Source organism: Electrona antarctica (assembly GCF_951216825.1).
Source record: "Electrona antarctica genome assembly, chromosome: 2".
In the NCBI taxonomy this organism is placed as follows: domain Eukaryota; kingdom Metazoa; phylum Chordata; class Actinopteri; order Myctophiformes; family Myctophidae; genus Electrona; species Electrona antarctica.
Window position 1 is genome coordinate 20,686,776 of NC_136807.1, and position 27,581 is coordinate 20,714,356.

The following is a 27,581-nucleotide window of genomic DNA, read 5'->3' on the forward strand; positions in this document are numbered from 1 at the left end:
TCATAGTGTGAAACATGTTATAGAGCTGTGCTTTCTGCCTAGCTGTCACAATTGCATTTGCAAAGTGGGGAACAGTCCAAATTTGCATTACTGCATTTTCAGGTACTACACTACAGTCACCTTTACAGGTGCATGTAAACCTGTATGGTCAGCCAAACCCATGACCCTTCTTCCTTAACCCACCCATAGTTCTGTGGAGAAGGAATCACTTGGTGCAGGCTTCGTGTGCTGGTGGCCCAGATGCCCGCTTGGTAGACTGCAAAAGCCTAGGGGAACCCAAATCTCGAGCCCTGCCTATGTTTCATGCATATTCCGGTTGTGACACAACATATGCCTTAATAGCCAGGGAGCCAGTCACCCAAAATTTGAGAGGACCTGTGATGTCATAACATACTTTTTATTTGTGTTTTTTTCTATTAATTTGGTCAGAGCAGACCTCTCATTCTGTGGACTTTAATGACCAAGTGAATAGAAAAAACACAAATAAAAAGTATGTCATGACATCACAGGTACATCTCTATTCCCGCTCCCCGGCTATTAATGGAAAGGGTAAGAAGTCAGCTTGGCGGACCTGGCAAGCCTATGATGCTGCGACAGAAACATTCGTCAATCTGGCAAAGCATCCCTTCCAGCAACTAGATGTTGACTGCCAGCACTTCCGGGAGCTTGAAAGACTGACATTAATTTTGTACGACAAATCCAGTCCTTTGAGCTCCATCAACGAAAAAAGAAAATAACTCTTCTGTGAACAAAATCGAACGATAGAGAAATTACCTCCCACCCAGGGTGCACTCACATGTGAAACGGGCAGTCTACCAAGCAGGCATCTGGGCCACCAGCACACAAACCCATCAAATGATTCCTTCTCCACAAAACTATGGGTGAGCCAAGGAAGAATGGTCATGGGTGCTAGTTTGACTGACCATTCCAAAGGTTTCCAGAGCTTGCAGAGAGCTGATCAGATGCACCTGTAAAGGTGATGTATACCTGCAAATGCAGCAATGCAAATTTGGACTGTTCCCCACTTTGCAAATGCAATTGTGACAGCTAGGCAGAATGTGCACAGCTCTATAACATGTTTCGCACTATGATGCATATTAATTTGTATTCTTCATTGCAATAAAGGTGTTATTGATGATATTTCATGTTCTGTGACTTTAATAATGTCAAAATAAGTCAACTTTATCACATTTGGAAGTAATCTGATCATTTTATGATGTATATAGTCTGAAAAAGTACTAGGCGGATTTTCACATATTTCACATATTTCATTGATATTGATAGTCTTGCAATTTGATATTTAAAATAGATATTTGACAAGGGCTCCTAGGCTAAAATCATTTAGCATGACGTAAAGAAGCCTCATACAAAATTTGGCGCTTTTATCCGCAAGTGCACTATTCTCCTAAAAAAGTGCACTAAGCCTCTGGACTAACAGCACTTTGTAACCTTGTTTCGAAAGGTGCTTTATAAATAAAATGTACTAACTTGCCCACCTGCCCCTGGCAGTTGAGTTACATTTTCGGGGAGGTGGAGTTTGCTTTCAGGTTTCCCGACCAGGAAATGCTCATTTGAGAGTGGACGCAGTGCCTAATCAACCCTTCCGAGGGCCCTGGCGGGCCGGATTAACACCCCAGGCTAGACCAAAAGTCAGGGCCCCCCTTACCACGCGGCCCGCGATTCAGTCGCGGCTGAATTTTTTTGGGGGTATTTTGTTTTCATTTTGCTGTAATTTTGGGGTACCCTGCAGCCCCCCCAAAAAGAGAAAGGCAGGCAGGCAGGCAGGCAGACAGACAGACAGACAGACAGACAGACAGACAGACAGACAGACAGACAGACAGACAGACTAGTCGCTGAATGAATGCAGCCACTAGTAGCCAGTAGTGTTACAGTTTTACAGCAAAATATTTCACAATGTGCTCTATAAAATCACATTAAGAGAGATGAGCAATAAAGAAAGAGTACAGCCACTAATAGTGCACTAATGCAGTTGCCAGTTTTACAGCAAAATATTTGGGGTGCAGATAATTAGAAAGACGAAAAAAAGGTCAGGGTACAACACTTTTTTTTTTATATTATTTTTTCGGCCCAAAAATGTGTTTATTGTCATGATTTGTACAAAAGGTCAGATTTTCAGTTCCTTAAAAGGCCATTACTCGATCCTCCATTTTATAAGTTTGGTGCCTATTGATGGGCAGTTACCATTACTTATAAGAGTGTGCACCCTGGCTGTGCTTAAGCAAGGTCACAGAGACACTGTTTCCACACCTAAGCGCAAAACAGCCAAAAGATTTCTATATAGGTGTCTGAAAAAGTAAGACACGTCAGGGCTCTCCGGGACAGACATGACAGCACTCCGACCAATGGACTGATATGATCGAATGATTTGATTTGTGATGTAACTGGTCGTATTTGCTTTCATCCATGTCATTTGCTGTTCATATTCATATCACATGGACACATTCATTTTGAGATAGGTATCCCGGGCAATCATTCAAATATGCCAGTTCTTAAGATTCCATGACTTATGTTTACAGCCTGTTTATTGGACTTTATATAGCCTTTGAACAATAACGACGCATTACTATACCCCATGTTATGGTGATCTAGGAATGCAATTAGCATATACATTATAGTCAAGCAATTACAAGTACAATTATATATTAAAGCAATTGGCTATAACAGTGTAATTAAATTGGACAAGACAAAAGGTGAGGGGCCTTTGCAGTGCTTGCTCCTACTATGTGGAATGCCCTGCCTTTGGCTTAAAACAATTCAGAGTCAGTCGACATTTTTAAAAGCAGGTTAAAAACGTTTTTGTTTCGTAAACATGTTTTGTTTTGTTTTAATCCTTGAGTACTGACTGTATTTTGCATTATTATACTCAAAGGGTGGATTGGCCACAGCCGCCACACGATGTACCATGGCATATTAGCTCTGGTCCATAGCTCTAATGCGTTGCATTTAGAGCTATATGTTACTCTCAACTTCCGCTGCTCGCATGCATGAAATGCATGAAACGCATTGGGTGTGTAGGATGGGACGGGTGACAAATTCCAAATGTACTTTGTCAATGAATTTAGCTTTCTCTCTCCATTTTGTCATAAACTATAGTAAAACCAAACCAAAACAGGGCGGCGGTGGCTCAGGGGGTAGAGTGGCTGGATGGTACCTGCAAGGTTGCCAGTTCGAACCCGGGCTCCCCCAGAGTTGGTGTCGAAGTGTCCTTGCACTATATATTTCTAAAACTATGAAACATTTCAAAGATTTCTTTTCAGGCAAACATGTCCACCGTAAGATGAACCTAAATAGGTTTGAATGGGGTTTCTAGGTGTAAGTATGTAGGACTAGTAGCATGCCAAAGTTTGTGCTATTGCCATTGAGAATGCATTGGGCGTTTAAGTTAAATAACTCCGAAACTACAAATCATTTCAAAGTAAAAAGTTCCAGCATGTGTCTCCACAGTAAGCTGAATTATAAAATGTGTGAATGGAGTTTCTAGGTGTAAGTGCTTTTTTGACGTGCCAATATCTGCCATTGAGCCCCATTATAAATTTCTCAAATTTGAAAGCACTATATATTTCTAAGATTCCATTTCAGGCAAACATGTCCACCGTTCTAAGTATGTAGGACTAGTAGCATGCCAAAGTTTGTGCTATTGCTATTGAGAATGCATTGGGCGTTTAAGTTAAATACGGGGGACATATTTTGACAGCAGAAACTGCCTTTCATAATAAGTGTCCCTATTCCAAAGCCCCCCCAGGTACATATATATACCTGGGGGGGGCTTAAATATATATATTTAAACTATTTTCAGCAATGGTACACTTATTATTTCAGTGGGTAGATCTTTGAAAGTAGATCTCACGTCATAAATGTGTGGGCACACCTGCTTTAGAGCTATGGACCAGAGCTACAGGCATATGCCCGGTGGGCAGACCCTCTGGTGGGCCGGTTCGGCCAAATGTTAAATTAGTTAATTGTCTGTTAACAGACAGCCAGTGGGCCAAATTCCGTGAAAATGTCCGGGCCGAATTTTTGTCTCAGTCCAGCCCGGCTGCATGTGACTCACTTTCATGGGTTATACTCACTTGTCACTTTGTTCTGCGGTATTTAAAAAAGGGGGATTTTCGTTCACTTACCCTGAAGTGGCAGCGGTGGCCGAACGGATAGCGGCGCGGTCTAGATACCGGAAGGTTCCCAGTTCGAACCAGCCGTCCGACACGTTAAAATTACCACCGCTGAAATGCCCTTGAACAAGGCATCAACCACTACGATGAAATGTGTTCTATGAGCAGGGCCTGGCTGGAAACAAGTTCTTGAGCTTAGCCCAGATACCCTGGGTAAATATAGATTTCATTTCATTTCATTTCATTTCATTTCATTTCATTTCAATCAATCAAATTCCACGCACTTTTGTGTGATGGACGACGCCTGTATGGGTCTCCGTAGCCTAGCACTCGAGTGACCTACAGTTAATTGATTGGAGAGCATAATATATATTAGGCAAATTAAATGATGCTTTTGTTTCTACGCTAAACTGACCCAAGTTGGGCCGTACTTTACACCTGGAAGTTCTACAAAGATACTACAGTTGAGTAAAAGCCATGTTATTGGTTAATAGGCGGCCCAGGCAGGATTGCATGTGCGACTTTTCCCCTCTCCCTTTTAAAATTGTTCCCGAATCCCGATTCGATTCACGAAGGTCAACACTCACTGTCAGCAGTGCACCTCACCAAACCTGGTGTGCGTTACCTTTCCAGCAGCTCCAGCCACATAATAATGTAATATACGTCAATATGCATAATTCACATATACATACATGCAGCGCATTTGTTTACATCATGTATAAACTGTTAACTTTACATTACACATTTCTGTTTATGAGCTACAAACCTTCAAGGAAAGCATGCATGCATGGTTTTCATTCAGACGATCTCCTGCACAATAGGTGGCAGTAATGGTCGTGTGATTGATTCCACGGCCAGACCAGACTGTCCCACTGCCGCAAACTTGCCAATGCTGTCGTAAAAACGAGCTGTGTTTACAATGTTGCCAAAAGAAGTGACTTAAATCGGATCCGTACATTTGGCATTGATATAGACATTATATAGTCGCAGCGTTCGCTATCATAAATGCATGGCAATTGTGCTGGCTTGCTTTATTTTTGGGTAAGTCACGTTTTAGCTGTTTGGGGACCCTGAAAATGAGCTGATCTCCACCAAAACAAGCGTGCAAAATGGCAACATATAACACCGAAGGTAAGAAGTCACACTAACTAACGTTATCGATAATTAACTATGAATTAAAATGGTTGACATTTCAATATAACTATGAAGTCATAACAATCAACATATTTAATGATATTTTTCATGCCCTCCCTCTGTTCCACTGTCATTAGCAGCAGGTCATTCTGTTGTGGTGGAGGTTAGCCCAGATATCCACATCTGTGGTTTCTGCAAGCAACAGTACAATAATTTTGAAGTCTTTCTTGCCCACAAGCAAAATGACTGCCCCATATCCACCCCTATATCTGCCACCACTATGACACCTACTCTTACAGGTAAAGTATGGAATCTGTTTGCAAGCCGTAGATCTGATCCTATAATTTAACGCTTAGGTTTATGTCTGACTCTGAAAACCCCACTGATGCAAAACTGCAAATCTTTTCGTTTTCCAATACTGCACTTTTTGTTATGGATGTTGCAGTCAAACACCTGCTGTTCTTTCTCATCAGATTCCAGCACAGAGTTTGTTTTTGAGGAAACCTATCAGACCTGTGTCATGAGAGGTGTCAAAAAGATCCTGACCAAAGCACAGAAGACACCTTCTAAAAAATTAAAACCAGCACTCACTTCAAAGAGGCACAGCTGCTGTTTCTCAGGTGAGTTGCTGAAGTGTTCCTTCAAACCAGCTGCCAACCAAGGTCAAAACTGTGGGACAGTTTGTTGATTTTGATGCAGTAATGGTCTTTCTTTCTTTCTTTCTTTGTTTTATATTTTGAGGTATTAAAAAGTCTTGGTCAATCTAAGTCTTGACTGACTTAGATTGTCACTTCACTGTCATCTTTTAATGATATAAAATACAATACCCATTGGTATTGAAGGGGAGAAATTATCGACCGAAGCAGCAATCCTATATAGTATGTACACACACACACACACACACACACACACACACACACACATACTAACTGTATATCTCCTCTGCTCTAGGTTGCAAGTTTAAGACGCAGTATGGCCAAAAAGATATGGAGCGGCATCTCAAGACTCATACGGGTATGTTGATGACAGCTGAGTGTTTTTACGGCGTGGCCCCTCTGAGGCAAGACATCTACTAGATGGCCTGTCTGTCTAGGGCAGTGGTTTCCAAAGTGGGTTCCGGGGACCCCTAGGGGTCTTTCAGAGAGTTCCAGGGGGTCCCCAGCTAAAGGATCATTAGGAACCAAATGGACTCTTATGGGTCTGTAACTCAGAGTGTTGTTTTACATTTAACTCTGAGAGATGACACTCTCAGAGTTAAATTAACATTGATTTTACAATATAAATTGGGGTCTCAGAGATATAAATGACTGTCATTAAATGATTGATTGATTTATTGAAATATTTATTAACAGTTTGCAGAATTACAGTACATTTCAAGCACAAACTCAATACAAAGACTGTTAACTGTGAGTGGACGACCCAATTAAGCATTACACTTGTTTACAAGAGGGTCCACCTTGTTCAATTCATCAAAACATTTAGAGATGTACAAAAAGACACTTCTATATACCGGTAGTCAAAGAACAGAACAGGAATTCATCATAAAGGAGGTAAAAAGGGAAAAGAAACATATACAGTGAGGGGGAAAAAAGGTGGGCGGTGGGGGGGATTCAGATTTTACGGGGGCCAGTTTCGAATTGTAGCCGTCCGTAGGTGCCCCTTGAGAGCGGTTTTGAAGGAGTCAAGGGATTCGCATGTCTTAATTACTGTTGGTAGGGCGTTCCACATTTTGGTGGCATAGGCGCGAAAATAATTTAGTCCCTTGTTTGTGCCGAATATGGGTTGTACATGGTTCGTTGCACTCCCTCTGGTGTTGTTGGTGTGGACTTCGTTAACATTAAGGAAGTATCTAGACAGGTACATGGGTATCTTGGTGGTGTATCGAATCTTGTGGACCAGACCCATTGCAAGATGCTGTACTCTGTCGTCGACCCTAAGCCATTCCAGCCTGTCAAAGTGGGCAGGGGTGAGGTGGGTTCGGGGGGTGAGGCCAAGTAGGAGCCTGACCAGTTTGTTTTGGGAAGTCTGGAGCCTAGTTTTAAGGGCCTTTGAGGTGCTGTGGTACCAGGAGGTGCATGCATAGTCAAAGAAACCTTGTACGAGGGCTCCTGTTAAGGTCTTCAAGGTGTTTTTGTTGACCAGTGAGGAGATCCTGTAAAGGAATCTTGTTCTTTGGTTGACTTTTTTGATTACGTTGGTGGCCATTTTATCACCGGAAAGATTAGCCTCCAGGATGGAACCTAGGTAGGTAATTTCATCTTTACGTGTGATAACATTGTCACCCACTCTAACCAAGAAGCCATTTGCCTTGCTGAGATTACTATTGGATCCAAAGAGAATGGATTCAGTTTTTCCCAGGTGTAAAGATAGTTTGTGCAGATTCTACCGAGTTCAGAGCTGAGGGCCTTTTCAACCTGCAGTTTGTTCCTGTCTGAGACTAGCAGTGCCGAGTCATCTGCTGACAGGAACAAGTTGCAGTCACAAGCTGATGTCATGTCGTTTACATATATTAGGAACAGTAAAGTCCCTAGTATGCTTCCTTGTGGAACGCCACAGCTCACTGGGAGGGGGGACAGTGTTCCATTCACCTCCACCATCTGTTCTCTCCCCTCCAGGTAGGATTGCATCCAGCTCACTGATGTGCTATCAAAACCAATTGCTTTTAGCTTGTTAACCAGTATGGAGTGGTTCACGGTGTCAAAAGCCTTTTGGAGGTCCAGCATGACCATGCCGCAGTATTTGCCAGCATCCACCTCATGTTTGATGTGGTCGCTCAAATAGAGAATCAAATCAAATCAAATCAAACTTTATTTGTATAGCACCTTTACAACAGCCAAAGCTGACCAAAGTGCTGAACAGAGTGAAAACAAGACAGTAGAGCATAGCAATATAAAACAATGAAAAGACAATGAAGAGACAATAAAATATAAAACAGAGCATACAATAGCACAGAGCTGGAAATCAATATACAGGTAAATCAGGTGCAATTAAAGGCGAGGGAGAACAGATGAGTTTTGAGGAGGGATTTAAAATCCCCAATTGACTCGGCAGATCTAATGTGGTGGGGCAACATGTTCCAGAGTTTGGGGCCCGCAGCCGCAAAAGCACGATCACCCCTGCTCCTCTTGCTAGTCGTGAACTCGACCAGCAGCAGCTTGTCCGCAGACCTTAATGCTCTAGATGGGGCGTAGGGCACAATTAGGTCAGAGAGGTAGGAGGGAGAGAGACCGTGAAGTGATTTAAAAACAAATAAAAGCACCTTAAAATCTATTCTGAACTTAACAGGGAGCCAATGGAGAGAGGCCAGAACAGGGGTGATGTGGTCACGTTTTTTGGTTCCAGTGAGAAGACGGGCAGCTGCATTCTGCACTAACTGCAGGCGCCTAAGTGACGCCTGGCCGATACCAATGTACAAAGAATTGCAGTAATCAATTTGTGTGGAAATGAAGGCGTGGATGACCATGTGGCATGTGTCAGTGGAGTGGGATGTTCTGAAGCCAGATTGGAACTCGTACATTAATTTATTTGTAAGATACTTTTCAACCTGTTCATAGACTATTTTTTCCATCACTTTCGAGATGAAGCTTAAGGGGGTCCGTTAGCCTAATGCATATCAAGCTGGTGGTCCTTGAAATTAAACGGGTTGAGAATCACTGCTAGAGCTGTACAAATCTTTCGATTTTTTACTTTTCTGAACTGTAATTTTATACTGGAAGTCCATGGGGGCCGGATTGGTCTTGAACTGTAAATAGATAACTACTGTAAATATCATGGCCACATGAAGTCTGATATTTACATAGAAGACACACCATTATTAGACCCTATCTTGTTCTCTGTTATTTGTATAGCACTTTTCAAAAACAAGTTTACAAAAGTTTTAGTATGTTGTGTCTTAAAACATTTTAAAATAGTGAAAATAGCCTATCTGCAAGCCTGCAAACACATTGTGACCTTGTAGATCGGTTTCAGTTATAATCACTACTTTTGTGTGACATGCAGAAGAAGGCATTAATTTACAAAACATATATAAAAAGTTGAAATAGGGGGTTCAAGGTTTCACAATAGAGTCTATTGTGTCAAAGATTTCAGGTCATTGATGTACATCTGTGTTTTGCTACCTGTGTTGCTTGTCTTCAGGTGAGAAGCCATTTGAGTGTGAGCTGTGCCACAAGCGCTTCAGCCGGCGAGACAAGCTCAACATGCACAGCCGCTCGCACACAGGAGAGAAGCCGCACAAGTGTAAATACTGTCCCTACGCGGCAGCAGACAGCAGCAGTCTGAAGAAGCATCTCCGCATCCACTATGACGAGCGGCCTTTCAAATGCCAGATCTGCCCTTATGCCAGCCGCAACTCTAGCCAGCTTACTGTTCACCTCCGCTCTCACACTGGTAGGTTATTAAACATCCTGCTGGTCTCACAATGTTCTAAGAGTTTGGGGGGTCCAGGTGTTACAGGGGTAAAGTTCCTGCCCACAATTATCCATGGTGCCTCTAGCTTGACCGGGCACTCCAAAGAACATAAGCTAAGCCCCTCCCCAAACTGCTATGGTCCAATCACAGCTAATAAATATAACATGGGTTAGACAAACCTCTCCACCAATAGTTTTCCTATCTGATAAAACACTGTTTTCAAAAATAAATGCCACGCACATATTTTTCCAATGCATATGGCAGGCCTTGTTGACGGATTTGGAAGAGATTTTGAAGGTCTGGTTCCAAAAATGAACCAGTATTTAATGTGTAAACTCCATGATATTTACATTGGAATGAATGAGCCCGGCTGGAAAGTGTCTTAAAGGGGCATTCCACTCATTTTCAACATTTTACTATGTCATTAATATACCTTAGAGCTGTTGTGTGGAAATAGTAAAAAAGTCCCCCCATTCTGTGTTTCCTAGAACTTGAGGTCTGAAAAAGATCATTAACATGGTGAAACACATCTTGATGATGTCATCAAGATGTGTTTCACCATGTTAATGATTTTTTTCATAATTACAGTTCTAGGAAACACAGAATGGGGGGGACTTTTTCACTATTTCCACACAACAGCTTTAAGGTATATTAATGACATAGTAAAATGTTGAAAATGAGTGGAATGCCCCTGTAAGTGGGAGAGGCCGGGTCTTAGCTATAGGTTGTCGCTGTCCTGGGGACTCCTACAGGTTGGTCAGCAGGAAACGGAACTACGAGGTGTGTGTGTGTGTGTGTGTGTGTGTGTGTGTGTGTGTGTGTGTGTGTGTGTGTGTGTGTGTGTGTGTGTGTGTGTGTGTGTGTGTGTGTGTGTGTGTGTGTGTGTGTGTGTGTGTGTGTGTGTGTGTGTGTGTGTGTGTGTGTGTGTGTGTGTGTGTGTGTGTGTGTGTGTGTGTGTGTGTGTGTGTGTGTGTGTAAATAATTTCAAGTCTTGTGTTATTATGACATTTCTGCAGGGGATGCACCGTTCCAATGCCAACAGTGTGACGCAAAGTTCAAGATCAACTCAGACCTGAAGAGGCACGTTCGGATTCACTCCGGCGAGAAGCCATACAAGTGTGACTTCTGTGACTACCGCTGTGCCATGAAAGGTAACCTGAAATCCCACATCCAGATCAAACACGGCACTGACAACTCCTTCCGCTGCCCCGACTGTGATTTCCAGTGTGCCAACAAAACCACCTTGCGGCACCACTCGCGAGAACACCAACCCACACAGCCTATTCAGTGCTCCAAGTGTACTTACTCCTGCTCCAGCAAAGGGGCACTCAAAGTCCACGAGAGGATCCATTCAGAAGAGCGTCCATTCCGGTGCGAGTTCTGTAACTTCGCCTCCAAGCAGCGTAGTAACCTTGTCATCCACAAAAGGAAGTGCCACTCAGATAGGCTAGAGAAAGGTGGTGGTGGTAAAAGTGGAAGAGGGGGGCTGAAATCTGGGGGAGGGGATTCTCCCAAACCCCTAGGCTCACGGTACCGGGCCAAGCTGGATGCAGCGCGGTTCTTCCGTTGTAACTTGTGTGACGCGTCCTTTGTTAGGGAGGATTCCCTGCGCAGCCACCGCAAGCAACACAGGGACAGCCAGAATACACTGCAGCTCCAAGTCACCGCTCAGTCCACTAACATTGACTTGGATCCCGCCGTGCCCTCGCAGGACAGCGCCCGGCTTCAAGTCCCCGTCACAGCTGACCCTCTTATTGCCTCTTATTGCAATGCAGATCTCAAGGTAATCATCGCCCACCCTCTGGGCCAGGAGAGCTCCTTAATGCAGCCTAGCGCAGACAGCCAGCAAAGTAAGCCTAGCATGGTACTGCTAACACCTGACAGCCAGGACATGGTTGTGAACTCCATGATGCAGCAGGTCAACTTACTAACGCCCATGCCACACCTCGGCTCCTCCCAATCAACAGAAGGCACGATGGAGCCACAGACTGTCCTCCTGACACAGCTCGGCCCCGCCGACAACAGCAGTCGGCTTCACCGGGCCCTGCTGCAGACTACCATCGCCTCACACGGCTCCAGTGGTGGCACATCACAGGCCTTCATAACGTCCTGCTCAGACCTAGAAGGACTCAACACCTTGATCCAGGAGGGTGGGACCGAGGTCACCGTGGTAACGGAAGGCAACGCCACCTTGGCGGCCATGGCTGCAGCTCCTGCAGCTTGTGGTTCATCAGAGGACGCGTCCAAACACACCGTCTCAGCGGTGCACAAAGACAGTGCTTTGCCCTGTGGTGACGACGCCTTGCTGGTGACAAATGTCAGCATAGGCAGCCACAGTGTGGTCATTCACAGCCTTCCGCTAATAATGTCTGCCCAATCACAGCACCAGAGTGCACTAGAACAGCTAGCCCCTCAAACCCTCTACTCAGAATAGCATACCCATAGAAGGCATCCCACAAAGACTTGGGTAGGGGGGTTAATAAGCTATATTAGCCTATACATTAGTTGCATCATAAGCTATTTTCATGAGTTTATTTCATGAGGCCGAGTATGAACGCCAAGGCCTAGACATTGACTGTGCAAGCTATACAAATGTAATGACAGCTTCAGAAACCCACTCATCACCCACTTCACTCTTATCGTTACTTTGGAGAACATGATTCTGTTTTAGCTTTTAGAATAATGGTAGCTCTGTAATCCAAGACAGAATATTCGTGTTTTTCATTCTTAAACTATGGAATTCAAATAATCATGTAGGCCAATCAGAAAGTGGACACGATGGAACGCATTGTGAGGTGGTACTCTATTTTCACTATTTTTATATGCTGGACATAGATTCTTAATTTCTCTCTCTCTCTCTCTTTGTCTTTCTCTCTCTCTCTTTTAAGTCGTCATTTTGTATTCTCGTCCTGGAGGCATAAAATGTAAGTGATTTTTGCGTAATTAAATTTTTGCGTAATTACATTTCTGCTTTGATGAGAATTACGTGCTGTCACTGTCAACACTTATGTCGAAAATATGTTATTTTTGTCAAGCCATACAGCACTTTGTCGCAGAAGCATAAATTATGTTTTAGGTGAAAACAGAAGTGGTGTTGAATGCATCAATTAATAAAACAATTGCTTGTTTCTCAAATTCTATCTATGTAATGAAGTTACCCAATTTGTCCAGAGGGTGGCAGCAGAGCATGCGGAGGCAATACAATTTGCCTTTGTTTTTTGTGTTTGGCCTCAGATGGCTTAAATTGTTCAAAGTTTGTGTTTCCCACTGCAATTGCTCTTGGACATTTTGAAACATGGACACAGATGCCATTAGCAGAAGCCAAGGCATTATCAGACCATATCACGGTCTTTGGTTTCTAAACGCCTTGCTCAGCTCCTAGTAGACTTGAATAGAATCCACGTTGATATTGCTGGTGAGCTATTCTGACTATTTCTAAAACCAAGATTTTCTTTTAGTACAGTACAGAAAGTGAAGGTTGCACCTCCATAAGTCCCCCTTCCTGATCCTAGATGGCCACAAACTATGGTAGTTTTAATTAATGCCTTTAAAATTTTAAAAGGAAAACATTTTGAATGGGTTAGAAAATGGTAATACATTATTAAGTGTTGAAAGACAGCTTATTTACAAACAAAGCAAAGAAATTAATTGAAACCCATAGATGACATGTAAAACATGATATTGAAAACCTTTCTGTACTAGATGTCTGCCAATCAGAGTGGAGGAAAGGTTATCAGCGCACTATATGATAGCATTATACTCTGATTCTGCATTGGACATTTAAGAGTATTGATTGAATGTGATGTTACATCACATGCACTGTCAGCAACTTGAGGTGGAGCATATTACAGCACATGATGATAATGACATGAGAAATCCCATTTTGGGCAGCATGTGGGCTGGGCTGTTTTATGCACTTAATCTGTATTCCTGATTGTGAAATTCCATTTTGCATGAGCCTTGTGTATACGGTGACCAGATGTAAAAATGGCCCATCTACAAGCTCAGGACGCATTGTACCACAACATGTGATCTTGTAGAACGTCTATTTCCATTACTTTTTAAATTGGAACTTAAGTGATTATGGCCCGGCCCCTGTTTGGGGTGTTTGAAAATATGGTCACTTAGTTATGTAGGAAAAGCAAAACGCTGCTCTCTGATGCATCTCTTTGATCTATTATCTCACAGACTTCCAGGCACTAATTCCAAGCACCCTTGAGGAGGACGTAGGTTAGCCCCCCCTCTCACATTCTGCATGAGACATCATAGCTGGGTTAAGTGCTTTCTCTACAGGCTACAACAAAAACGTGCTCCTTCCTGAAGCTTTGCTCAAGAGGGTGGCTTTGAACGGGTCGATGGTGTATTCTTGCGTCATTGTGATAAATTCAAAATTGGATTCATGGTTTTTGAGTGTCAAATGTAATGATGGGTGTGATATGTTAACATAATGATGGGTGTGATATGTTAACATATGTTAAGTGCATGCATGGTAGGGTGTTTTAGGTATATCTAAGAAGAAATAGCTGACCCACTCCATAGTTCTGTTTTCAGTAAAGGTGTTGAGGTCTGAGGGCTTTGTCAGATAGGTAACAGGAATTTTAATTTGATCTCTTGATACTGTATGGCACTAGTTCAGTTCCTTCCTTCCTGTGTTTTGAGATGTCAACCTTTGAATGGGGTCATAAATGTCTCCTTAAAGAGCAATTTCCACTCACAGCTGCCTAAAGAAATCGTATTTTGTGATGCTTTCCTTCTGGTTATAAACAGATCCAGAGAGGTCCAGGTGATGGGGGAGAATGACCAGCACTATCGACTACATATGAACATTAGTAACATGAGGTAAATACTCTTGATAGTGTGAACATATTTCATTATAAATTAACTTCACTCTTCTCAGAGATAAAGTTGTGCATCAATCTATAGTACTCATATTATACAGCCTTGAGAGCAATGCCAAGCTGCTTTTAGAAACATTTCTTCACCTTCGTAACGGCTTCCCACTTGCAATCTCTCGCATTGTCCCTTGTTTTGTGTTGGATTAATAGAGTAATACATTTTCACCTTTGCTTTGTTTGCACACAACATGCTCTCCCATCCTGAATGCCTTAATTAAATTAACTGTTTGGCCCAGAATTGACATGTACTTGTTTTCCGATGCTAGCATCTTTTCACTCTGACATAGTGTCAGTGACACTATTGACATTTAAAGTGATTTTTCATTCCTTCTGACACTAGGTTATTTTCTAATTGTTCCTATTCAATTGTTTTTTGTCTGTGAGAGAAATACAGATGATGATGGTTCCTTACTTCCTTTGATGGCCAACCAGATTTAAAGACAAATTAATTTGCTCAATGTGTTTGAATGAGGTTAGGTTATTTCGTAGAGTCTAACAGTGAATTCCACATTGATTAAAACTTAGCCTATTTTTGACCTAATAAGTTTACTGATCTGAGTGATTGATTGCTTGTTTGATTCTATAGAATTCTTGCTAATCAATCAAGTTAAGCCTTTTTTTTTACTAACCATTTTGTCCTGAAAGTATTGCCTCCTAGATTTGGCATTTGAGTGTTTAGGGTGTTGTTTTTGTCTTTTTGTCTATCTTGGGTTGTCAGGAAGCATTACCCTGACAGGGTCTTTTGTTGTTGTTTCTTTAAGATTGAAAGCAGTGGTTTAAAAGCAGTCCTCAGGGGGCAGAAAAATAAGTATAATTTTGAGCCAATGGGGATGGCCACAGTGAGCTGACCAAAGCCTATAAAAATCCTTTAATGGTCAAAGGAATGCTACAGTATCTCCAGTAGTCCTTTGAAACAAACACAGAAGTAGTGGCATTATTACAACGTCCTTTATAACGATGTGGGTTTCACTGTTTGGAAATGAGTGCTCCGTGTGATCTTGTGAATGCAAATAAGCAGCTATCAGCTTTTGTGATTCAGTAACAAAGACATTTTGCCATTGTTTTATTGTCCTGTTTCTGTGCCACTACCCATAAACAAATGCATGTTTTGACCATGTACACACATGGTGCCATGCATTGAAAGTGGAACAATTACCCAATTGTTTGCTGATACTCCTATTTTTGGGAGATGATTTGCGTTTGCAGTACGAGCTGAGAGTTGGGGTAAAACATTTGTTTACTGTATGTATGCATGCATACGTTTTGTGACAACCTCTGAGTATTTTAACGTCAGCACGTTGCTTTGTATCATCTGTCATATCCGTCCACATTGCCAATGTTTGGAGGGACAGGACAGTCACAGGTTTGTGCTTTAACATTACGTTTTCAAAGCCAACTTGTCATTTCCAATTATTTTGCGTACTAGAGCAAGAAAACCATTCCAACTGCCCTGGTAATCTCATAACAAACTTTTTTTCTTCAATGTTGTGGTTCACTTTTAGTAGTACACAGGGGTTGACACTAAGGGTTGCCCACCTGCCCCTGGCAGGTCAATACAACTTTTCGGCAGGTAGAGTTTGCGTTCAGGTTGCCTGATGGGGCAAGTGCTTGTTTGAGAGGGGATGCAAACTGTCTATAAACACAACACAAGTCTTCTGGTCTGTAGAATGTATAATTGCGACCGAAGGTCACAGTTAACTATGAAACCTTGCGTTTTTTGTCACGTCACTCACAATCCCCATACATGGGGAAAGCCCCCATATATGCCCAGGTCTCATGACATCACTATGACATAGGTCTCGTGACATCATGACATCATCAGGGATGATAGTAAATCAGGGATCGTATCATTATAAATGCGACCTGCTGTCGCAATTAAGCCCATATATGGAGATCCCTGATGTCATCAATATTAATATATGGAACAGAACCTGTTGACATTCTGTATATGTTGATCCTTCCCCATCCATCCTTCCTCTTCGATGTCTCCCTTTTGACTGATACCTTTGACTGATACCTGTGTCCATTTAAACTGTAGACGGGCAGCCGGTGAAAACTATAGTTCTCAACAGGCCCGAAAATTAAGGCCCGGCCCTGCCTGGGCCCTCATCAAACCCTGTACACTCAAGACACTGCCACTGCTGCCACCCATAGTGCTCCATATATGGAGCTGACCTGTTCTTACTTTCCATATGTTGATCTGACCTCATCAAACCCTGTACACTCAAGACACGCTCCATATATGGCCAGTGCACGCGACCTAAGGTCGCTTCTCGCCCTCAGGCGTCTTACTGGTAATAGCACTGTTTACCTATAATATGCTGTTTTCACTGTTGGTACACTTAAAAATCACACCCGTGTGAACTGAGTGGTGCAACTACACATTTATTTATAGTTACTGTACAGCATAGCAACCATGCTCGTTTTTTTGGTACGAACAAACACAGGTACAAAGCCAGTTGTTGGAGTGGTTTGCACCACTCAAAAATGTAAAAGTGTGATATAAGTGTCAACCCATAGTCCTATTCATAGCTTGTATGTAGGTATTTGGCATACAAATAATTATAGGTATGACATTTTTTATCACACAGCCCCCCCCCCCCCACTTTTTGGGCAAGTGGGCATGACCTTTGGGCAAGTAGAACATGACCTGTACTTGCCCAACGGGCAAGTGCCTCTGAGACCTTAGTGTCAACCCCTGGTAAACCATTTTTTATTATTTTACAGATTATTTTATTTTCTTCACGTAATTGCTTTTCAGATATGTTGAGCGGCAGTGTATTGTGACATTTACCCCAATTAAATCAATTGCGTAGTGAAATTTTGTTTAAATTCTGTTGCTTTCAACAGATGGCCATGAGCAAGCAAAATATTTTCTTTGTTCACTCATGCCTTATCCTAAGAAAACAAACATGATGGAAATCTGATCTTTACGCATAGGGCCGTGTGTGCGTGCGTGTGTGTGTGTGTGTGTGTGTGTGTGTGTGTGTGTGTGTGTGTGTGTGTGTGTGTGTGTGTGTGTGTGTGTGTGTGTGTGTGTGTGTGTGTGTGTGTGTGTGTGTGTGTGTGTGTGTGTGTGTGTGTGTGTGTGTGTGTGTGTGTGTGTGTGTGTGTGTGTACGCGCACGCGCTTACCATACCTGCTTGAAAATCTGCTTAAATGTAAATTAAGCATACTACTGATGCCAAAGTAAACTTGCATAATCAAGGGAAGCGCCAGGGTGGATTTTGGGTAATTGGCAATGTGAGTGCTGTCTTTTCAAGTGAACACCCAACAGACCTACGTCAGTGTCTTTTATTGTGCATATTTTACTGAGCACCTTAGTGGCTTACAAGAAGAATCTTTTGTTCTTCAACAACAAAAACACTTTTGTACCACCCGCTGGCATGGATACCAATGGGCCAGTCTTTTCTTCATGTATACAATTAGTTTTGTTCACACAGGGATAAAGTTGAAGAAATCTTTCTTGCTGAAATGATTCAGAATGATTATTGTTTCATCTTCATTGTGTACAGCGGTCTGGTTTTATTAGAATAAAATACACAATAATAGATCAAACAACACGTGTTACATCATTTCAGTGCCTGTCTGCTTCTTGATTCCAGTTCTCCATCTTAACATGAGGTTGTAGCTAAGGACTTAGGTTACGAGTCTTCACAGATGCAAGGCAGATTGTTGTTTTCATTTTGAGATGGTATGGTGTTTCTCAGGAAACGCCATACCAATGAGGTGGCGATGAGCGCAATGTGAAGATAAGATTGTGGTTTTGTGTGTTACTATTAAAATCACGCCTGTGATTTTGCCTGTAGGTGTGCAAAAGCCTTGCTTTTTTATTCCAGCAGCATACTTTCCTAGGATTCCTTAGATCAGGTTATCCCAGGCCTTTGTCACAGTCATGTCCACCCAACACTGTGGATTTAAGTCATAGCCTGTCCGTAGTTTGCTGTTTGTTTGACCCTATAAGGGCATGAACCCAGGCTGATCCTTCATCTGAGGACAAAGCTTATGTTTGCCGTGACATCATAAATGCCTGTGAAGAGAAAACAATGGCCGATGAATTCTGTTGAAGAGTCGGGCACAGTGCACAACAAACACAGAGAGACATGGCCCAAAACTCCAGTGTCATGGAAAGTTTGAAACGAGAACCCACGCCTTGACCAAACACAGTGAGCTCCCAAAATGAAGGGCCCTCTACCTTGACATGTGAAACCCTATTTATACTTTGTCGTACGGTGGTGTCATGCGACGCTGATAGAGTATAAATTAACCATGTTTATTCATGTATCACTGTCATTTTAGCACATCTACCCATCTTCGGGTTATATTAGAGAATGCTTATGTAAGCTCTGCCAGCTTTTAGTATCACTGTCATTTTACACATCGACCCAAATAAGCACCTGTGATCTTCGGGTTATATTAGTGAATGCTTATTATGTAAGCCCTGTCAGCTTTTAGAGATAGTGACGGGGGTTTGCTCCATTGGGAAGAAAGTTAAGACACATTGTTTTTTATTGGCTGCCTGGAATGTATTTAGAACTGTGGACATCTGCTTTATTAGCATAATGTGATCCCATCCCTCCCCCAGCTATAATTCTGCTGGTGGTCTGATTATGTTTCATAGTGTTACCAAGATCTGTTAAAAGATTGTCAATCTGCAGGTTTTGCACATTTTAAGAGGTGCATTAGTCCATATTTTTAACAATGATTGAGAAAACTAAGATTGTGTGTGTTTTCAGAGTATGACAGAGTATTTAAATTTGACTGCATAGATTAGAGATTAGAGCTGAATGAATAAGTGACCGAAAGGACCCCTCTGTTATGGTATCCTGCAGGTTATTGGTGTGAATTTCTCAGAAGCATTCTCCTCATGGCATTAAGGATGCATCCCACCCATGCACACATACTGGCTCATGGATTACCATTACCTTTGTTACGCTAATAACAACAGTGTGGCTTTTTAAAATCCACTAGGAGGTATATGAATGCACGATTACTTAAAGAGTCAGTATTTTTCCTATGTAAATGTAATGGAAATGAATTGTTGACATGAAAACAAGATGTCATTATTTATTTATCATTATTTAGCTACATATGTCAAGAGATGTTTTGCAGACTAATTATTAAAAATCACAAAACATTTGGCATCACACTTCTTCCTGTTTGCACATATTCATGGCAGACAATGAAGTAGTTCATGAAGCATTCACCATTTCTCCAAATCACTGCATGATAAAGATCCAACATATATCATCTATTAAATAGGCCAAGCCAATGTAACATAACACCATTTGGTGGAATGCACTCACTCAATCATGCCTATTGTTTCTGGCCACATACAGTTCCTCTCTGTTAGATAAGTAAGCACTGACCACAAAGATAACAACAATGCCTAGCATGGATGTGTCAACATCTCTCTTTGTGAGATTCCCACTTAGATTAAGTTCAGTTAGAGGGATAATGTGAATGAAATGTATGGAATATTGTTGTTTTATTTATTTTGTCAGATTGTGTGCATTGAGTACACATTCAACTACCCCGTATATGACAGTAAACGTACATATTGTATTTTAATACCTAGACTTTTTGCACAGTCAAGCCATTGTCTCGAATATCCCTCACAGTTTGCCAGCATAATTGTAATGAGGGATGCTGATACTATGGGGTGAGTCAAGCAGACGTTTGATTAGCAACGTTTTTGAATGGACAGCACAAACATTAAGGCAGGGTGTCTGTGAGTCAGGGGACAGAAGAATCCAGTTCATTGGTCCGTTACTTGAGTTGAAAGGAAAGAGAGGAAGTAGGTAGGAAGATTTGTCACCAGCAGATTTCTGTCTTTTGGGAAGGGGGTGGTCTGTACACAGCTCAGGAATGTGAAAATTAACCTCCCAAAAACCTGGGGTCAGGGAGCTTCTTCTTTTTTAAATTATTATTATTGTTCACAAAATCATCAAATGCTAGGGTACACAATAGTATCAAATGTAATACTATGTTCTACTTCAATTAAATATTATATACATAAATATAAAAAAAACACTTGATTACCAAATCTAATCCTAGCCAAGAGCTGCGCCATGAATTATTTGTGATTTTATTTCCCCCAAGACTTTCAGAATCATCTTTATTGTCACATCACAGGTTTACAGGTGTTTTTTTGCACACGCTCCATTTTTGTTGTTTCAAGAGAAAAAGAAGAGAGGGGGGCAGTGCCGAGCAAGATAGAAAAATCATGGTGGTCCCTGTTGTGTATTGCTATGATTAAGCCTACATGTACACTAACAATCCAGTAAGTAGCACAAAATGTTACATTATCCCAGTTTTAGCGGTTTAAGTACACCTACATTCCTCCTCACAACACTTTTGAGACAATCATCAGTGGTGCTGATGTATCCATCTGCGCCTACGAAGGGGCACTAATCCTTGACAACTGTGCCCCTCTGGCATCATATCTGTTGCACTGCTGGTTGTGTGATACAATGGACTCCCCTCCTTTGTCCTTGAAATTGTTTTAATTAGCCTCTCAGTGGGGGTTGGGTTTCAAACATAAGACTGACTCAATGGGATTGTCAAAATCACAGGAGCATGATCCTACAGGCCTGGAGATGACACATGTGGTGCATACAGACAATGGTCTGTAGTCACAAAATAGATGATAACATATATTTAGATCATTGTTTCTTTTTCAATTGAGATTTGAACAAAAAAAAAGATAGGCCTACCGTCTATCCAGAAGAAACAAAATCTGCTTCTGGTATTCAAGTGTTCAAGTGCAAAAATAAGTAGATGATTTAAAAATATATTTTATATAATACAATTAAAATAAAAGTGTATGAAATGCTTAGTTTATACTAGGCTACTCCTGATGTATACTCTGACTGTGTGTTGTAAATCAAGTGAAATACTGTATATCCTAGATATACTTGAAATTCCAGCTGTGGTGCTGCTGAGGTGCATTGGAATCCTTGGTCAGCAGAGAATTTTTAAAGTGGACAATATATAAATAGACCATGAGTCCAAAAAATACTGGTTTTCTCCCCCATCTGTCACCTGCCATAATTGATTGCCAATCCTTTAAACCTGTTGGACTTGCTGGCCCATATTCCTTCACTAAACAAATGCAATTATGTGACTCTTTGCATAGCATTTCCAGTTCAACTTCAAATCTCATGAGCAAAGCTAGAGTGAGCTACCACACTGAAATGTGTGTGTGTGTGTGTGTGTGTGTGTGTGTGTGTGTGTGTGTGTGTGTGTGTGTGTGTGTGTGTGTGTGTGTGTGTGTGTGTGTGTGTGTGTGTGTGTGTGTGTGTGTGTGTGTGTGTGTGTGTGTGTGTGTGTGTGTGCGTGCGTGTGCGTGTGCGTGTGCGTGCGTGCGTGTGCGTGCGTGCGTGCGTGCTGGATGTGTAATTGTAGATAAGCCATAGATGCTTGTGTCTCCAAAACTTCTGGTATGGACCACTTGGACCTCCCAGCAGCCAGCAAGAGGTGACAAGTAGCCAAGCCGTTATGTGATCCAAGAGGATCATGTGACTACTAAAATGCCACTATAATCCAATATCCCTGTCTTTTTTGTGGGTCCCATTCCAGAAGTCCATTTAGGGAATCCCTGTGGTATGCAACCCAAAGTCAGTGATCCTGCTTTACAAAATGTTGCTAGGTCTTTATCATGTGAAGAACAGGCAACAGGCTATGTTTTTTAAACTTTTTCTTTACCCTGGCATACAAGTATCAGTTGATCACCGATTTTCTAAGATTTTGCATGAAAAAAACGATAGCAGATTTACAAGCTCACAACACGTAGTGCATGTTGCTGTGCCTCCCTCAACTTGTAGATTGGCTATTTTAGCTGTTTGTGGTATGGTGGAGTATAGGGCTTAAGTGGTTAACTAACTAGCCCATAGATAGCTGTGCGGATATGCAGTGAAGACAAAAATAAACGTAGTTTGGCCTTTTATGTAGATACCCCTGCCCCCTTCCAAATTCACCTCTCCCAAGTCAAATACACCCATCCCCCTCCTCTCCTCACCCGGCCCTATGGGAGGAGGGGTGGTGGTGGAGAGATCCCAAACCAGTGAATACCTTTTAACTAAGTGGTCAGAGTAGAGTAGGGCATTTATTCCACAGTAATGCATTCCTTTTCAAAAGAGGATGCCATCACTATGCAACACATGGAATGCAAGCTGTGTTATGGGCATTTAAGGCATGCCTCTGTGTGCTTGTGCAAAAACAGAGAAACAGGTGCTCACAACATTCTAACAAATGACAGTGGCATGAGCAGTGGTCACAATCGGAGGGAGATAATACATTTGACATATTTGTCTTAAAACCAACAATTTTATCAGCACAGCATCATTCTTTGAACCCCATGAAAGTTTATGTACAGAATATCAAAGCTTCTCCAGAACCTCCAACCAAAATATGCATTACTAAATAATGTTTGCAATCTGTTTTACTGTTTGAATAATATTTTGCTCCATATACCGTAGCAACATGGAAATTGAGATTCTTAGATACAGTATATTCATTTCAAATACAGTATATTCTATAATATTTTGTCATGGAGGCATTGCTCCCCTTGTCCTCAGAAGACCTAGGTGAAGGTAAATAATCAAGGTTATACCGGTTCAGTGTAATTACACACGTTTTGTGCAAATAGCTGGCCGCAAGCTGCACTGCGTCTCTGCAGATATATGCCTTCTTGTCAGGACGTTCCTTGATGATTTACGTATTTGTCATTTATGTTGCTAGCCAGTTCCAGGCACTATAAACACAGGCTAATGACGGAGAAATGCAGCTGTGGGATGTCTGAATAGAGAAGCCTACAATTAACAAAGATTAATAATGGTGTGGTCTGATGCTGCCCCTCCTCTATACTGGCTCCCCCAGGCAAAGTTCAGCAAGAGGAAAAAAAAGTGTTTGTTTGTTTTCGCCATTCATAGTCATGCTGATTATGAGAAACTGGAGACGTTGCATTCTTCACTGCATGGAATTTGAGGTTTTCTCCCCCCCCCCCCCCCCCCATCACCTTTCATCATTCATTTCAAATGTAATAAAAGCAGGCAAATGTGTAGGTCTTGTAAACAATCCATTTGTGAATGAGAGTGTACAAATGTACAGGTCCATTTGGTTTCATTTATACACTCAAAATTAAATTGGCTCTCAGGAATTTTGAAGTAAAAACTACATGTGTCACTTATGTAATCCTGAAAGCCCATTTTACCTACACCCACACATACTTATAATGATGTATTGTATAATGCCCCATTCTGACACGAGAGGCACTTGTTTATAGATGCATGTGGAGAAGAAATTATATCCTCAACCGCACTTTAGTATGACAAAGGACATGGGACTTGATCGTTGTGTGGCCTCACTTCCCAAACCCCACCTGTAGCTTGCACAGTATTGATTGCTTGAGAGAGGCCAGCAAAGTCCACTTCTTCAGTGGTGTTTAATGAAGCTCAACATCCTCTACCAATTCACTCACCATTTCCCCTGAAACTGGACACTTGGGACTATGTATCAACCAGCATCACCTTTTCTTAGGAAGCGACTGGAGCATGGAGCGAGAGCATTCGCACCTCTTTTAAGAGCAAGACAATAAGGACAAGACAAATTCCCTGCTGACCAGCTGTGTGGTGGAAAACACTTCCCTTTGTCTGGTCCTTCCTACTGTGATATAGGGGCTGTCATATGCTGAGTATTTGTTTGACTGTTGTAGATGGGTTTTTGAAAGCATGTTGGGCGGAACAAAACAAATTTGTATGCGTGTGAAAGTCAGTAGAGGAGAACTGGAAGGGTATGAAGTCATATGTATGCATTATTCCATACCCCTCTCTCCGCACTCCGAGTCCTCATCTTTGATGCAACAGTCAACCTTTCTGTGATTGAATCGCCAGGAATTTGGATATTGTACATTTAGCTGCAAAACAAACTCACTTGAGTGAGTTGTAGTGCAAATCCACACATTTCAAACTATTTCAAACTCTTCCCTTTTCAATGGGTGAAATGGACGTTTAGGGCTGAAATGTGTGGGTTACACATCTATCGTCATCTGCTTTTCACAGTGACTGTATTGTATTGTGTTGGGGCGGGGGGCAGATTCCATGCTCTGACACAAAAAGCAATCAGCTAAATGTGCCTTTGTGATAAGTCTCAACCCCAGGCCTTTCATCCCCTGGACATTTGGACTGAGACACAGACGGGTCAGAGTTAATGACAGGCTGCCATTGTACCTTTTAATGTACTATGTGTTGATTAGGCTATTTACCGCTCTCCAACATGGATAACTGTTTTGCATGGTAAAATATAAACAATGGTATCATCATGGACATCCAATAATTAAATAGTTCAGGCAGACTCACAAACATCTACAGTCTTGCTGGCCAACAATTTTGCCATAATCAAGAGAATAATATCTTAAATAGTTGTGACCACTTCAACTAACCTTATCATAAGTGATGTGCCATACCTGTACCATGGATCATATTCTGCTCTCCTCACAAATTGCTAAGAATGAACAACATTTTTTTTGGAGATGGCTGACTGTAATGGAATACTTGTTAAAAAGAGAAGAATGTGCTTTAATTTGTCAAGGGGATCTGAGCTGACAACTTTAGTAAAGTCCACTATAACAACCTTCCAGGGCCCCTGACCCAGGGAGGGGGCGACCCCTGACCTTATTTGGGCCTCTTTTATGAGGACTTTTTTTCGGCTCCGGCCAGATGGCTAAACTATCAAAGGGTTTTTTATGAGAAAAATCTGCAGGCAAGAGTGGAGTAGTATATTTATCTCATTGTGTGAAGGACGAAGCCTCTGTAACTTCCGACTCAGTGGGGTTGAGGTGGAATTGAAAACATGGACGGGCGGTGCGAGCATGTGCTTACCTCTACCAAAAATGAGTTTTGCATTTTCTGTTGCTTTGGTAAATATAAATACCGGTAATCATTTAGGAGACAAGAAGGGTATTTTTGCTAAACATATTGAGCGTTACCTTCCATCTTGGATTTCTACTTTGTGTCTTAAGCACATGCCATGAACTTCACCGTTATGATATTACTGATCATTTTCAGTGTTTTGCATCAGTGCGCTCTTTTCAAAGATAATCTTCAAGTTGCCCTTCATTTGTTTGTGAAACTAAAAGAACTACCCTGGCAGCGTCATTATGATGTTTTGCATTAGATGTTTCATTCTAAAAGATGTAATTAAATGAAGGACTCGCTGTCTATTCTCAATGGACAATTTAATATAACTTCTTCTCTTCCATCTAGAAACAAATGCTGCCAAAATATATAGGCAGTGTAATGATTTTATTTTTTATTTTATTTGTATTTTTTAAAATGAAGACAAAATCTATATAATCAGCACCTAGAAGTTGCCCGACGTCTGGCTTGATCACAAATCAGAGGAATTTTCATGTTTGGAGAGGAGAAGAGTTGTATGTCCCTGGGTCACTATAACTCGCTCCGCTCACGTCACTCATGTGGTGTCTTTATGAGCGATGGACTGTTTTGTTGGATTAGGTTTCTGGGGAACCATTCATTCCAGGCTCAGGTATATAGGCACAGCAATGCATGAACAGAGGGAAGGTATAAGAAATGTTTATTTACATGTGGTGGCTGAGATGCAGGAAGAAATATAGGTTTATTATGCATAGCCATTATGTTTGTTTGTGTGTAGTTATAGGTGTGGTAATTTGGCCATTTTACAAGCCTGCAGCCTACAGTTAAGCTGCTCTGTCTGTGAAGTCGTGGTAGTTACCTGCTCCAGGATGTAACTGTAATAATGCTCGCACGCACGCACACACACACACACACACACACACACACACACACACACACACACACACACACACACACACACACACACACACACACACACACACACACAGAGACACAGCTGTTGTAAGCATTACAAGTTTGCTGTCCACAGCAAAGCAAATTCATGACCCGTCTTCTGTGAACTTGAACAATATTTCCCCATGTTTGATGTGTGCTAAATTGAGATAAGCAAGTTCTGTAGCATCTTTACATCACCAGATTCATCTTGCAATCAATCAAAGATTTGGAGAAAAAAAACAACAACACAGATCAATCACTCAAGATGTCTTTTTTTCCCCAAGTTGTACTCAGCTTGGTTTGCTATACCCTTCATAACTGGAGTAACCTAAGCTGTCCCCGGCCTGGTCGTTTTTAATGTGGCCATTCCTGCTCTTGATTGCACTGGAGCAGGATCTGAAGTCACTGGAAGCAGTTAAAATAATAGGAGCTGACCATGTGTTTGAGGTTATAAGAAGGGGCGTGTTGCCCCCCTGACACTAGACCCCAAACAAGCACTATGGGAACAGTTGCACTTTGCCTACATATTATGAGAATCTGGAGAATATAGTTCTATAAAATAAATGGGCTACAATACAGTCTTTCTTTGTAAGGTGCAAAATATAGATCAAAAAGTTGTGGGAGGTATGATTGTTTTTGTATAAAAGTTGTCTTCCACTACACATTTATGCCTACAAGTTATACGGAACATATTTACAATAAGAAATATACAGAGTTTCCAACAGGGAATTTGTGTTGATATGCACAAAAGCAATAGCCTACTCTACTGACACAAAAAATAAGACAGGGTGGGGGCTAAAGATTAAATCAAAAACTAAAATGAAACTACAGTGAATGTACAGTCTACGAATATCCCAATAATACAGTAGGCCTATCTGAAACAAACAATAGTTCAATAAACGTGAAACACTTTTATTTACACTCTTATTAAGGGTCTTAATAAGGGATCATCAGTTAAGAATTTAAGTACAGGAAAAAATACTTTTCTAACCAACCAAAACTAAATTTAAGTTACTAGAGCGGTGGCCGTTGGAGCCTCTACAGCGGTGCCCGTTGGGCAATGCTGTACTTGGAATGATGCAAGTTGGAAATGAATGCCCCACCCAGATATTATGTCTGTGTCCATTTTATGCCCATATATGGAGGTCTTTGTCAGGCATGCCCAAATATGGAGTGCAGAC

The 27,581-nt window shown here is 41.7% G+C and overlaps 1 protein-coding gene across 1 annotated transcript; it reads left to right on the top strand.

The window, feature by feature from the left end:
* Positions 1-4,732: 4,732 nt before the first annotated feature.
* zfp64 (zinc finger protein 64 homolog (mouse)) lies at positions 4,733-13,184 on the top strand. Its single transcript, XM_079492154.1, is given in 7 exon segments — positions 4,733-5,261; positions 5,402-5,563; positions 5,738-5,884; positions 6,216-6,278; positions 9,402-9,653; positions 10,691-12,105; positions 12,107-13,184. Coding segments are annotated over 7 exon segments (2,100 nt in total). The 5' UTR covers positions 4,733-5,239; the 3' UTR covers positions 12,146-13,184.
* Positions 13,185-27,581: the final 14,397 nt, after the last annotated feature.